This window comes from Salmo salar, chromosome ssa14 (genome assembly GCF_905237065.1).
Source record: "Salmo salar chromosome ssa14, Ssal_v3.1, whole genome shotgun sequence".
In the NCBI taxonomy this organism is placed as follows: Eukaryota; Metazoa; Chordata; class Actinopteri; order Salmoniformes; family Salmonidae; genus Salmo; species Salmo salar.
In genome coordinates this window covers 8,398,913-8,411,385 of record NC_059455.1, presented here as the reverse complement: position 1 = coordinate 8,411,385, position 12,473 = coordinate 8,398,913, and the positions used below count along the sequence as shown (strand labels likewise).

General features: G+C 43.8%; 1 protein-coding gene across 1 annotated transcript in view; it reads left to right on the top strand.

The window, feature by feature from the left end:
* The first annotated feature begins 220 nt into the window (after positions 1–220).
* The window catches only part of LOC106568709 (fibroblast growth factor 12), a 46,706-nt gene continuing 34,453 nt past the window's right edge, over positions 221–12,473 (top strand). Inside the window, exons 1-3 of the mRNA XM_014139284.2 lie at positions 221–1,536; positions 2,965–3,012; positions 7,597–7,707. Of these exons, the coding sequence (XP_013994759.1) occupies positions 1,338–1,536; positions 2,965–3,012; positions 7,597–7,707 (358 nt within the window). The 5' untranslated portion in view covers positions 221–1,337. The remainder of the gene's footprint in view (positions 1,537–2,964; positions 3,013–7,596; positions 7,708–12,473) is intronic.

Here is a 12,473-nt window from a genome sequence, read left to right as displayed (position 1 = left end):
TGCTCCATTTCAAACTGAAGAAAGACTCTAGTCCCATTGTCCCATGAAAAAATGTGGTGCCGACGTGCGTCTCAAATTCGTGGACAGTTTGGGGTTGGCCGGGTGTAGGGACGACCACAGCACACCGTTATTTTGGAGATCCGCGCTGACCCTCTCTCTCTTACGCATACACGTACTCTCTCTCTCTCTCTCTCTCTCTAACAGGCACGTGTACAGACACACACTCTCTCCCTTGCTCCGCTGCCCCTCCTGCCTCTCGCTCTCTCCGTGCTCCTCTCATTTTTTTCTGTGCCCCAGAGAATTCCTCATCCAAACCTCAATCACGTATGATTGCGTAGAGTGAGAGAGAGATCGAAAGGTGAGCCCATTCACGCTTGCCTGTCGGCGAGAGCACACGCCACACATCCACACGGAACGCATTGGAAATACTCCTTTTGGCTACACCAATGGTTTTGTAGGCAATAAGAAAAAAAGGCGTTTTGGGAAATCTTTATAGCCTACCTACGGACAAATAATAACAACAAAACGCATATTTGTTTTCTCACATCGTAAAAGCCCAATCACCATGTTGCTGCTGCATTCTCGCAGACCATTATCTTTCCCCGGCTGTGCTCGCGGGGTCTGCTACTGGTAGAGCGGCTGGCGCGCTGGCACAAATGCCCGTAGTCCTCGGGAGCAAGTGGGGCAGCCAAATAGACAGTCGCCTAGCTCTCGTCGCCTCTCCATTCGGCGTTGTATTTGGCTTAATACGTTGAAAAGTTATGAGGCGTTGCATTAACGCAGCTGTTGACGAAATTGTTTACAGTGAAGTTTAAGGTGTCTCGAATGCATTATGGTGCTGGATATTTTGCCACTTACCGACTTTCCGTGCAAATGAGGATTGCACAGAGGGAGACGGTCGATCTTGTCAGACTTGGCGCCATTCAACTGGAATACCTGGGACTCAATTGTGTGCACGCACGCTCCGACAACACACAAACTTATTTACCACTGTTGTAACATTTTTTTTTTAATAGCCTACATTTTGTAGCCATGATTTTATCCGTGCGTAAATTGGCGGCATATGTTTTATGAGTCAATGGCATGTGACGCTTTCCCTGCAAGGAATTTGTGACTGTAGGCTGGTATTGTTCCCCAGGATGCAGTATGAAGCCCGATGATGCGCGGGACTTGGTGGAATTTCTAAAGGGGATCGGAATGACATTTGAGTAAACCCCCGTGGACCGTAAATTCGATTTTCTCCACCCGGTTCTTTTTTGCACCAAACAGTCGCACACAACTCGACATCTGTCCAACGATTCTGGGCTCGGTTTCGGTTCGGCTCGCCCGCGAGGGAGATGGCCGCAATCGCCAGCTCCTTGATCCGACAGAAACGCCAGGCGAGGGAGTCAAACAGTGACCGGGTCTCCACTACTAAACGGCGCCCCAGCCCCAGCAAAGACCCACGTTCCATATGCGAGCGGCATTTCTTGGGGGTCTTCAGCAAAGTCCGTTTCTGCAGTGGCAAGAAAAGACCAGCCGCTCGGCGGCGACCAGGTCAGTGCTGTAGTTTTGTGTGCAGCGGTTCCCCCTGTCCCTCGACCGAGCCGAGCTAAGGCATTACCGCAGTCGAAGGCTCTAGCTAGCCTATCTAAAAGGCTGCAGGTAGATTTATCCGCGGTGCCTGAGAATGCGATGCGAAAATTCCACCTGTTCCATAGCTCACATAGCTCTGTCGAGAACCACCGCAAGACACAACAGTTTACCCACATCCTACCGTATCAGCCTCAATGTAAAACTATGTATATGTTGTGACGTTACCAATATGTATGTTATATTGCTGTGGTCAGAATGATCGTTTATCTTGGCACCATTATTGCCATCCTATCATATAGTCAAATGCTGTGCATTTCTATTAGAAGGCAAGGCAAATATTGGTTTACATATATTAACATATATTTTTAATCCGGATTTTTTTTTACATCTCCCTTGCCAAGTAGAATAATTCTACCTTAAAGATATCAATAATGAATGCAAATTGAGACTTAGTGAAGATAAGTTGCACCGCAGTGCACCAAGGCTCTTTTGAGATTAAATGTTTAATGGTAAATGTTTATTGCAGTGGGGATGTTTATTGCAGTTTAGTGAGGTAGCTATAGTGATTAAGAGGCTACCCAGCCGTATTGATGGACACAGGCTCCGTTCCTACTATGCTAAGGGATCATTCTTCCCATCCTCCTGGTGCACAGATAAAGAGGAACGGGCAAATCATTCCTCTCCTTATCTAACCAAAGGCTGTCATGTGATGTACAGCAGGTGCACCATCCCCACAGTCAGACAGGGAGACAGACAGACAGGCCAAAACCACAGACAGACAGACAGACAGACAGACAGACAGACAGACAGACAGACAGACAGGCAGGCAGGCAGGCAGGCAGGCAGACCAGAACCAAATACAGACTGACAGACAGAACAAAACCACAGACAGAAGAGAAACGCAGACGGACAGACAGACCAGAATCACAGACAAACCAAAATCACAGACAGAGAGACCAGAACCATAGACAAACTGACCGACCAAAACCACAGACAGACCAAAACCACAGACAGACGGACCAGAATCACAGACAGAACAGGACCGTAGACAGACAGACAGAACAGGACCACAGACAGACAGAACAGGACTATAGACCGTTAGACAGAACAGGACCATAGAGCGACAGACAGACAGAACAGGACCACAGACAGACAGAACAGGACTATAGACCGTTAGACCGAACTGGACCATAGACAGACAGACAGACATAACAGGACCATAGACAGACAGACCGAACTGGACCATAGACAGACAGACAGACAGACAGCACATGTCCTTTACCTCATATCCCTATACTGCTATAATGATTTGAGCATTTTGACAAACAGCCAATGCTGGAGGAATTTGTCTGTTAAAAGAATCTTGTTTTTCCTTTTATCCCCCGTAAGATGCACCCTCCAAACCTCCACAGGTGTCCCGTAAGGGCGGCAGGCTAGGTCAGTAGCTCAGCCTCCATCCGTGTGTGCTGTGTTTTTTTCCCGTCTCACCCCCCGCCCCATCTCGCGCCCATGTCGATACCCCTGTTGCGAGGGAGGGGAGGTGGGTGGGTGATAGCTTATAACACCTGTCTGGTGCCGGTGACCCCTCTGCTGATTTTGTTTGACACTATGCTTTCAATTTTTCTTTTTGTATTTGTCTTTATTCCTTGTAACGCTCTCTTCCAGTTAGTCTCTTTGTCCTTGGCTACTCTCTCCCTCCTCTCGTTTTTTTTTTGTCTCAGTCTTTCAGTTCGTATGTGTCCGATCAGTTTTTATTCTCTCTCTTCGTTTTCCTCCTCTAGTGTGTCTTTGTTTGTGTTTAACATGTATGTCACATGTGGAGTATTGCTGTGTGACGGTCTGTTTATTTGTGTGCATCGACCTGCTGTGTTTTCCCTGTCTAACTTGTCGACGATAGTAGTTGAGGTGATCATTCACCATTTCATGGTCATAACGCCATTTGTCAACATACCCAAATGTCCCTGTGTATGTCTCTGCATCGGTACACGTAAAGTTGTGCAATTTTGAATGGTTCCAGTCAGCATTCATACACACAGGCACATTCTCCCATACTAGGCATATCCCAAGTGCAAAAACAGGTCATTTGCTCCTTCACTGTCCACCCGTCTCTCTCAAACTCATACTTAAACACTCCCTCGCTCTCTATTTCTTTCTCCTCTCACACATACCAGCATACTTCACTTGCACGTAAACGCACCCACCCACACACACACACACACACACACACACACACACACACACACACACACACACACACACACACACACACACACACACACACACACACACACACACACACGCACACACACACACACACACACACACACACACACACACACACACACACACACACACACACAACACAACGCACAACACGCACGTTCATTCTGTTTCCCGCCCCTCTGAATGGAGCTGACGTGCTCTGCTGTCAGTGATTACTTAGCCCTTTATTTACAGAAGTGCAGTTATCACATGTGATTTAGTGAGGTCCCCCCCAGCTAGCCCCCACTCTCTCTGCCCTACCCATGATGGATGATGCCGGGCCTGTCCCAGAGATTGATGGCTCCACCCCCCCCCAAGGGAAGTGAGTTGTAGGTTGATGGACAGAATAGTGTACAGCTGAGGCGACATGAACCTCCACTGCTGCGAGGTCAGCTTGCAGGCCAACCCTGGGCTCAACTACAGTATGGATCGAATGCCACTAATCTGCTCCAGGACCAGCTCTGGAGGCCTACAGATCCACTGTGGACACTAGCCATGATTCTGATGCTACACCATCAGCCCTATCTGAACCCATCCACATGTTCACGCTACACCTCTAAAGATCTGATCTTGATCAATGAATGGTTTGTTTAATTTAAAGACCAAGAAAATTCAATTGAATAATGAACTTGCATCCAAACACAATTTTGTTTGTTTAGCTCAGGCAAAGTGAAGGATTCATTTTTTCCAGATTGCGACTTTCCATTTACTCTCAGTTTGATGATGGTTATTTTAAACTTTCACAGATTATACGATGGTTGATCCAGTTGGATCAGAACTGTCTTAACTTCAACCGTGCTTCAAATTAACCTTTGCATGACTCCATAAGCAGCATCACTTCCACAATATACAGAGCCTTCGAAACGTATTCAGCCCCCTTGACTTTTTCCACATTTAGTCACAGCCTTATTCTAAAATCGATTAAATTGTTTTTTCCCCCTCATCAATCTACACACAATAGCCAATAATGACAAAGCAAATACAGGCTTTTAGAAATGTATGCTAATTTATAATAAAAAAAGGATAAAAAGGAAATAAAAAGGATATAGCACATTTACATAAGTATTCAGACTCAGTACTTTGTTGAATCACCTTTGGCAGCGATTACAACCTTGAGTCTTCTCTACAAGCTTGGCACACCTGTATATAGAGAGTTTCTTCTATTCTTCTCTGCAGATCCTCTCAAGCGCTGTCAGGTTTGATGGACAGCTATTTTCAGGTCTCTCCAGAGATGTTCGATCAGGTTCAAGTCCTGACTCTGGCTGGCCCACTCAAGGATTTTCAGAGACTTGTCCCGAAGCCACTTCTGCATTGTCTTGGCTTTGTGCTTAGGGTCGTTGTCCCGTTGGAAGATGAACCTTCGCCCAGTCTGAGGTCCTGAGTGCTCTGGAGCAGGTTTTCATCAAGGACCTCTGTATTTTGCTCTGTTCATCTTTGCCTTGATCCTGTCCCTGCCAGTCTCCCAGTCCCTGCCACTGAAAAACATCCCCACAGCATGATGCTGCCACCACCATGCTTCACCGTAGGGATGGTGCCAGGTTTCCTCCAGATGTAACGCTTGGCATTCACGTCAAATAGTTCAATCTTGTTTTCATTAGACCAGAGAACATTGTTTCTCATGGTCTTAAGAGTCTTTAGGTGCCATTGGCAAACTCCAAGCAGGCTGTCATGTGCCTTTTACTGAGGAGTGGCTTCCGTCTGGTCACTCTACCATAAAGGCCTGATTGGTGGAGTGCTGCAGAGATGGTTGTCCTTCTGGAAGTTTCCCCATTTCCACAAAGGAACTCTAGAGCTCTGTCAGAGTGACCATTGGGTTCTTGGTCACCTCCCTGACCAAGGCCCTTCTCCCCCGATTTCTCAGTTTGGCCAGGGGGGCAGCTCTGGGAAGAGTCTTGGTGGTTCCAAACTTCTTCCATTTAAGAATGATGGAGGCCACTCTGTTCTTGGGGACCTTCGATGCTGCAGACATTTTTTTGGTAGCCTTCCCCAGATCTGTGCCTCGACACAATCCCGTCTCGGCGCTCTAGGGACAATTCCTTCAACCTCATGGCTTGGTTTTTGCACGGACATGCACTGTCAACTGTGAGACCTTATATAGACAGGTGTGTGCCTTTCCAAATCATGTCCAATCAATTGAATTTACCACAGGTGGACTCCAATCAAGTTGTAGAATCATCTCAAGGATGAACAGTGGAAACAGGATGCACCTGAGCTCCATTTCGTGTATCATAGCAATGGGTCTGAATACTTGTGTAAATAAGTATATATTTTTTATAAATTAACAAACATTTTTCAAAGTCTGTTTTATCTTTGTCATTATGGGGTATTGTGTGTAGATTGCTGAAGATTTTTATTTATTTAATCAATTTTAGACTAAGGCTGTAACGTAACAAAATGTGGAAAAAGTCAACGGGTCTGAGTACTTTCCGAAGGCACTGTAGGTGCTCCTTTCATTCCTCTGCTGTTCAATCCAAATCTAACACGTGCTTTCATAAAGGCCAAATATTGAACGACCAAAAATCCCAAATGCAAGATAGTTTTTTCTCAGAATCTATTTTCACTGCTAAGTGCTACTGGTGATGAGCTCCATCGAAATGAAACTATCCACACAATCAAAATAACGGCATGTGAATCATTCCTGAGAGTTCGCAGATTATTGTTTCTCACAACTTGATCTTCTAGCACCCCCACCTCTTTCCCAACGATAAACAGTCTCATTCACACATTCATTTTTTTTCTTGCCTTGGGAGAGAAGACTCCCATAGCCTTGGGCTAAAACTCCGTATCCACCTGCTCCCTCACAAGTGTTGATTGCTGCAACCTGAGCCCAGCGCTAGCTCGGCTCTCCTCCAAATATCATCAGCACCACCAAGTTGGAAGGTAACTCAGAGTTATTTATAGATGGTATAACATTTTGGGCCGACTCTCCTCAGGATATAACCATAGCCTTTGATTGGGGGATCAGTTGTGATGTTGAAAGCCCTAAACGGCACAATCAACATACACTTGTGGATTTTTGTTACTCAAACCCACATTATGAAGTCCCGGCTCACCAACGTTACCAGGCCCATCTAGGAGCAAACAGTTACTTAGGGCAGAATACCAGTTTGAGATGATTGTTGCTCAACTGTTGTTTTTGGACAAATATCAGTTCATTATTTACGCAAAAGTTCAGTTAAGCACATAAAAGGTTAAAAGGTAAGGAACGGTGACAATCTGAATATTCCCACAAGGCAATCATCTGATAAAAATTGTGAAGAACAGGCAAATCTCAACCCTCAAAACCCCAAAACTTAGGCCAGTTGCTGTTGCACCATAATATACTGTATTACATTTCAGATGATATCATTACCTTCAAGAACCACTCATTAACATCACCAGTCTACAAGAGTGCAGTAGATTTACATCATTTTTACAGATGCATCCGGATTCGAAGGGTCAGTTTGTCAGATAGATGTTAGGAGATACCTTAGCTAGCAATTTGGCAGTAAAACAAGGTAACAGTTAAGATGCATAGGTTACTGTCGTGACTACGAGGCCCACCCATTGATTCTCTTGAATTTTCTTGTTCTACGCCAAGTCAATTCTAACCCCTGACCCCAATCTGGCACCCAGGCTTTTTACCGTTAACCACATCCCCAACATCTGTTTTACTAGTTTGTCAATGTGAGCAGTAGTGGCGAGGTGTGAAGTGATAGGGGTGTGGTCTGATGTGCCCCTGGGGGGTGGGGCGTGGTGGGGGTCTGTCCTTTGTTTCAGAGCCGCAGCTGAAAGGCATCGTGACACGATTGTTCAGCCAGCAGGGCTTCTACCTGCAGATGCAGCCGGACGGCTCTATCGATGGCAGCAAGGACGAGAACAGCGACTACAGTGAGTAATTGGGTTCGGCACTACGACTCCCAGCATGCCGCATGGTGACCACTGGTCACTGGCCCAATTCCAGTTTCTTAAAAGTGTGTCCTTCCTTTCTTGACAGAATACTGGCTAGACATGATTTGACAGGTGAACGCAAGGGCTCCACCACATAGCTTTCACCTGTCTAGTCATTTCTAATCAGTGATTACTTTAAGGAAGGAAGGAAGGATGCACTTTTAAAGACTCTGAACTGGGATACTCACGTTACCCCATTTAGTATGACTTCCTTTATGGTATTGTATGATCAAAGCATGACAGACTTGCTAAGCTAGCCAATTTGGCCTGCTATTTAGTATTACTGTGAAACAAAATGTGTGTGCAGATGTGTGTGCAGTTTTGTTATAGTTAAGTGCCACCATCTACTGCCAAGATATATAACTATGTAAAATACACCAGCTGCGAACAATCAGTTGGGTCGAACTTTTAAACAATGTCATGCAGATTAGCAATTTGCATATATCATTTTTTGCCTCTTGTGACAGTTTTAGACAATATTACACATCAGTGTAATATTGAGAAATAAACAGCCTAGAGTTTGTGTCAAACCCATTATAATTTTGATTGAAAAGAAAAACTATTTGGATTAAAATTTGCATGTCCAACTGAGAACACTTAAATCTGTTTTTTATATCAAATGGAAGCACCTCCCGGCGCCTAGCAAAACATCCCTTGTGTGCCACTGTGTGGATGTAACACATCCCTTGTGTGCCACTGTGTGGATGTAACACATCCCTTGTGTGCCACTGTGTGGATGTAACACATCCCTTGTGTGCCACTGTGTGGATGTAAGTGCCACATTAACCAGGTTTCCATTCAACCTTTTTATGCAAGTCAAACACTTTGGATAAAGAATGTCAAAACGCCTGATGGAAACAAAAAATGTGTCAGTAAACGTTCCAATTGTCGACAAAACAAAATATGCTAGACAAGGTTAGGATCTTTTTGCCGGTAAAATGAATTATGCGAGAAATGTCGGTAGAAATGCTTTTATGGACAAATATTTATATAATAAGCATATATATCGAAGTAAACTTGGATTCACGCGGTGACGTGTGGTCCTCCCACTACAACTTGTCAGGAAAGCATGCAGTTTATTAGGCTACAGATTAAATAAGTTATAGTTATAATGAACTTCACAGGGTGGGGAAAGTGCAAGGTGGTGAGCTTGATGCTCCTTTCCAATAAATATCGAGGGTCTTATTCTGGTCACATCATCATCGATGTTTAGCTGCCGTTTGACAAATTCAAATAGTTTTGCTCTTTTGTCCATAATTATCTCATAATGTAGGCTATACCCACACTGTATCTGTGAGCTGTTGGCTAGAGCACAAGTGCCAATACCAGAGTGGGCACATGCTATATAACTCAACATTTGTGGTGAGAAAACCATCAGTGGAGTTGAAAATGCGATGAAAACCCATTTAACTTGCATTTTTTATTCAATGCATGGGAATTTAACCGCAAAATTTATTTATGTGCATTACATCATCACGCACAGCCTTTTATCCGCAACAAGTCAAATTCATGGTAAACCCATCTGGTGGGAAATTGCGCATATTGTTTTAATGCAAATTTTAGAATATTCGCATGAAAATCTGTCGCCAATTGGATGGAAACATAGTTAGTGTTTTGATTTATTCAGGTCTAAAGCCTGTGATTATCACAACTGCACTTTCGCTGTGGATGTTCATGGCGGGGAATAAATCCAATCGAAGGAACTTCATTCTCAGGAGAAATCTGGTCCAAAGGATCATTCCACGAGTCATTTCCCTCCACTTTTACAGTGGTCGCTCTCTCCAAATCAGTTTGCCATGCACCGAAGCAGTAATCTTTACAGTGTCTCCCTAGGAACCTTGTCACAGTGAAGAAACAGCTTTCCCTAAAGGAGTCACCCTGGAGGAAAGTGTCTCAGGGGGTAACAGTCTCTGCATTGTGAACAATCCCTCAGGAATAGGGTAAGCCCCAGGATCAGTATTTATGTCGGACGAACAACAGCTTCCTAGGGGCCAGTGGCGCTACTCAAGGATTACTTTGCCCTCTAGGAACCGTAGTTGAGAGAATGCCAAGAGTGTGCAAAGCTGTCATAAAGGCAAAGGGTGGCTACTTTGAAGAATCTAAAATATATTTGTTTAACAGTTTTTTGGTTACTACATGATTCCATATGTGTTATTTCATAGTTTTGATGTCTTCACTGTTATTCCACAATTTAGAAAATAGTAAAAATAAAGAAAAACCCTTGAATGAGTAGGTGTGTCCAAACTTTTGACTGGTACTCTCTCTCTCTATATATATATATATATATATACACTACCTTCAAAAGTTTGGGGTCACTTAAAAATGTCCATGTTTTTGAAAGAAAAGCTCATTTTTTTTGTCCATTTAAAATACAATCAAATTGATCAGAAATACAGTGTAGACATGGTTAATGTTGTAAATGACTAATTTAGCTGGAAACGGCTACATTTTTTATGGAATATCTACATAGGCGTACAGAGGTCCATTATCAGCAACCATTACTCCTGTGTTCCAATGTCACGTTGTGTTAGCTAATCCAAGTTTATAATTTTAAAAGGCTACTTGATCATTAGAAAACCCTTTTTCAATTATCTTAGCACAGCTGAAAACTGTTGTTCTGATTAAAGAAGCAATAAAACTGGCCTTCATTAGACTAGTTGAGTATCTGGAGCATCAGCATTTGTGGGTTCGATTACAGGCTCAAAATGGCCAGAAACAAATAACTTTCTTCTGAAACTCGTCAGTCTATTCTTGTTCTGAGAAATGAAGGCTATTCCATGCAAGAAATTGCCAAGAAACTGAAGATCTCGTACAACATTGTGTACTACTCCCTTCACAGAACAGCGCAAACTGGATCTAACCAGAATAGAAAGAGGAGTGGGAGGCCCTGGTGCACAACTGAGCAAGAGGACAAGTACATTAGAGTGTCTAGTTTGAGAAACAGACGCCTCACAAGTCCTCAACTGGCAGCTCCATTAAATAGTACCCGCAAAACACCAGTCCCAACGTCAACAGTGAAGAGGCGACTCAGGGATGCTGGCATCAATTTTATGTTATTTTAATGGACAAAAAAATGTGCTTATGTTTCGAAAACAGGGACATTTCTAAGTGACCCCAAACTTTAGAACGGTAGTGTATATAACAATTTTATCAATTGTGTAATTGCGTGAGATGATAGCATTTTGCAAACCATCTCCCCCCATCGCCCCAAGATGAATGGTTCTGACCACAAAAGTTATTCTTCACTACACGCTCCACTGCTTTGATTGGTGTAACATTAGCTAGAAAAAAGTGTCTATCCAGATATTGAAAAGGCACATGCAAAAGAACATTCAAGGAACTTGTAGGACAAGAACTGTGACTTTATTTCCTCTCTGGAGCAGGGCTCTGCTGAAAGGAGTGATAACTGGAGTGGTGTTAAGTGTTGAGGAGTTCGCAGTGTCTGTGACACCCGCCGTTTGGTGCGACGCAGACCCAGTGGAGAGTGTGGTGAAACAGAGAAGACACTATCTGTACTACTGAGTTCAGATAAAGTTAAGTTAGGATGGGTCAGTTATCCCGTGAGAGCTTTTGTCTCGAATCCATGACGTTGTTTTACGTGTCAAGCTTATAGTCATGTGGCAGCAGTGTGTATGAGGGAGTTTCCTAGATGTGAGAAAAGTTGTGTGTGTAAACTGTAGGGGTTCCCATGGTGCTGGAGATCAGAGGTGTCTGGTGAGAGAAAGGCAGGTTGAGGATTCCAGGATCAGAGTAGTACAGAAGGTGTCGTATGATGAGGCAGTGAAGAGAGTAGTAGAGAAAGATGGGTCCAGGGTGAGGGATCTTAAGAGGCTACCTGTGAGTAGACCGAGGCCAATAGAGAGTGATAGGAATAATGTGCTTCAGTAAGGTTGTTTTTTTGGCATTCATGGCCACGGTTGTCAATTGTACCGCAGGACTGGAACGTAAATCACAGAGGATAGATGTTGTGGTGGAAGCTTTAGAGAAGTACTTGGGTGTACGCAGTGGCGATTTTAGCAGATAAATCTTGGTGGGGCAAAAAAAAAATTGTGGGATGCATGCCAGCATAGCCACTACACAACACAACACTAAACAATACATTAATTGCACTATAACGGTGACAAACGGTTAGGGCCTACATAAAGCTGTCCCAACAGCAGAGTCCCAACAGCTGTCCCAACACCTTAACACTGCTACACCTAGCGGAGCCTTGTCTGGCAGCGAAACAGTTCATTCATCCTTATTTACTGCCTTTAAAAAAATATAGCTGATATGGCTAACTTGCTTAAACAAATGTGGTTTCTACTGACAATTGAGATGTACAAACTATGGCATAAGGGGACCACAAGCGGATAAGAGGCAAACCGTAATTTTGATTAAGACATTAATAAGCGAGTGATGACGGACGTAGTCAATATAACTATTTGTTCAGCACTTTTGAAATGTACAGGGACAGAATTCAGAACATGGGCTGTTCTTCCAGTGTACTCCCTGTACACCAATCAGAACCATAGGATAAATAAAAGGGGGCATATAAGCAGACAATGAAAGCTCATTTTCGATGATTACATTTCTCTAAAACAGGTTATAGGCTACATGTGCACCACCAACTTAGAACAGTAGGCGAAATTAAGAGGTGAAAATAGACCAAATTATTAGAGTGAACCAGTTTGGGTCTTTGCGTGTCAAAAAAGATACACTTCAAA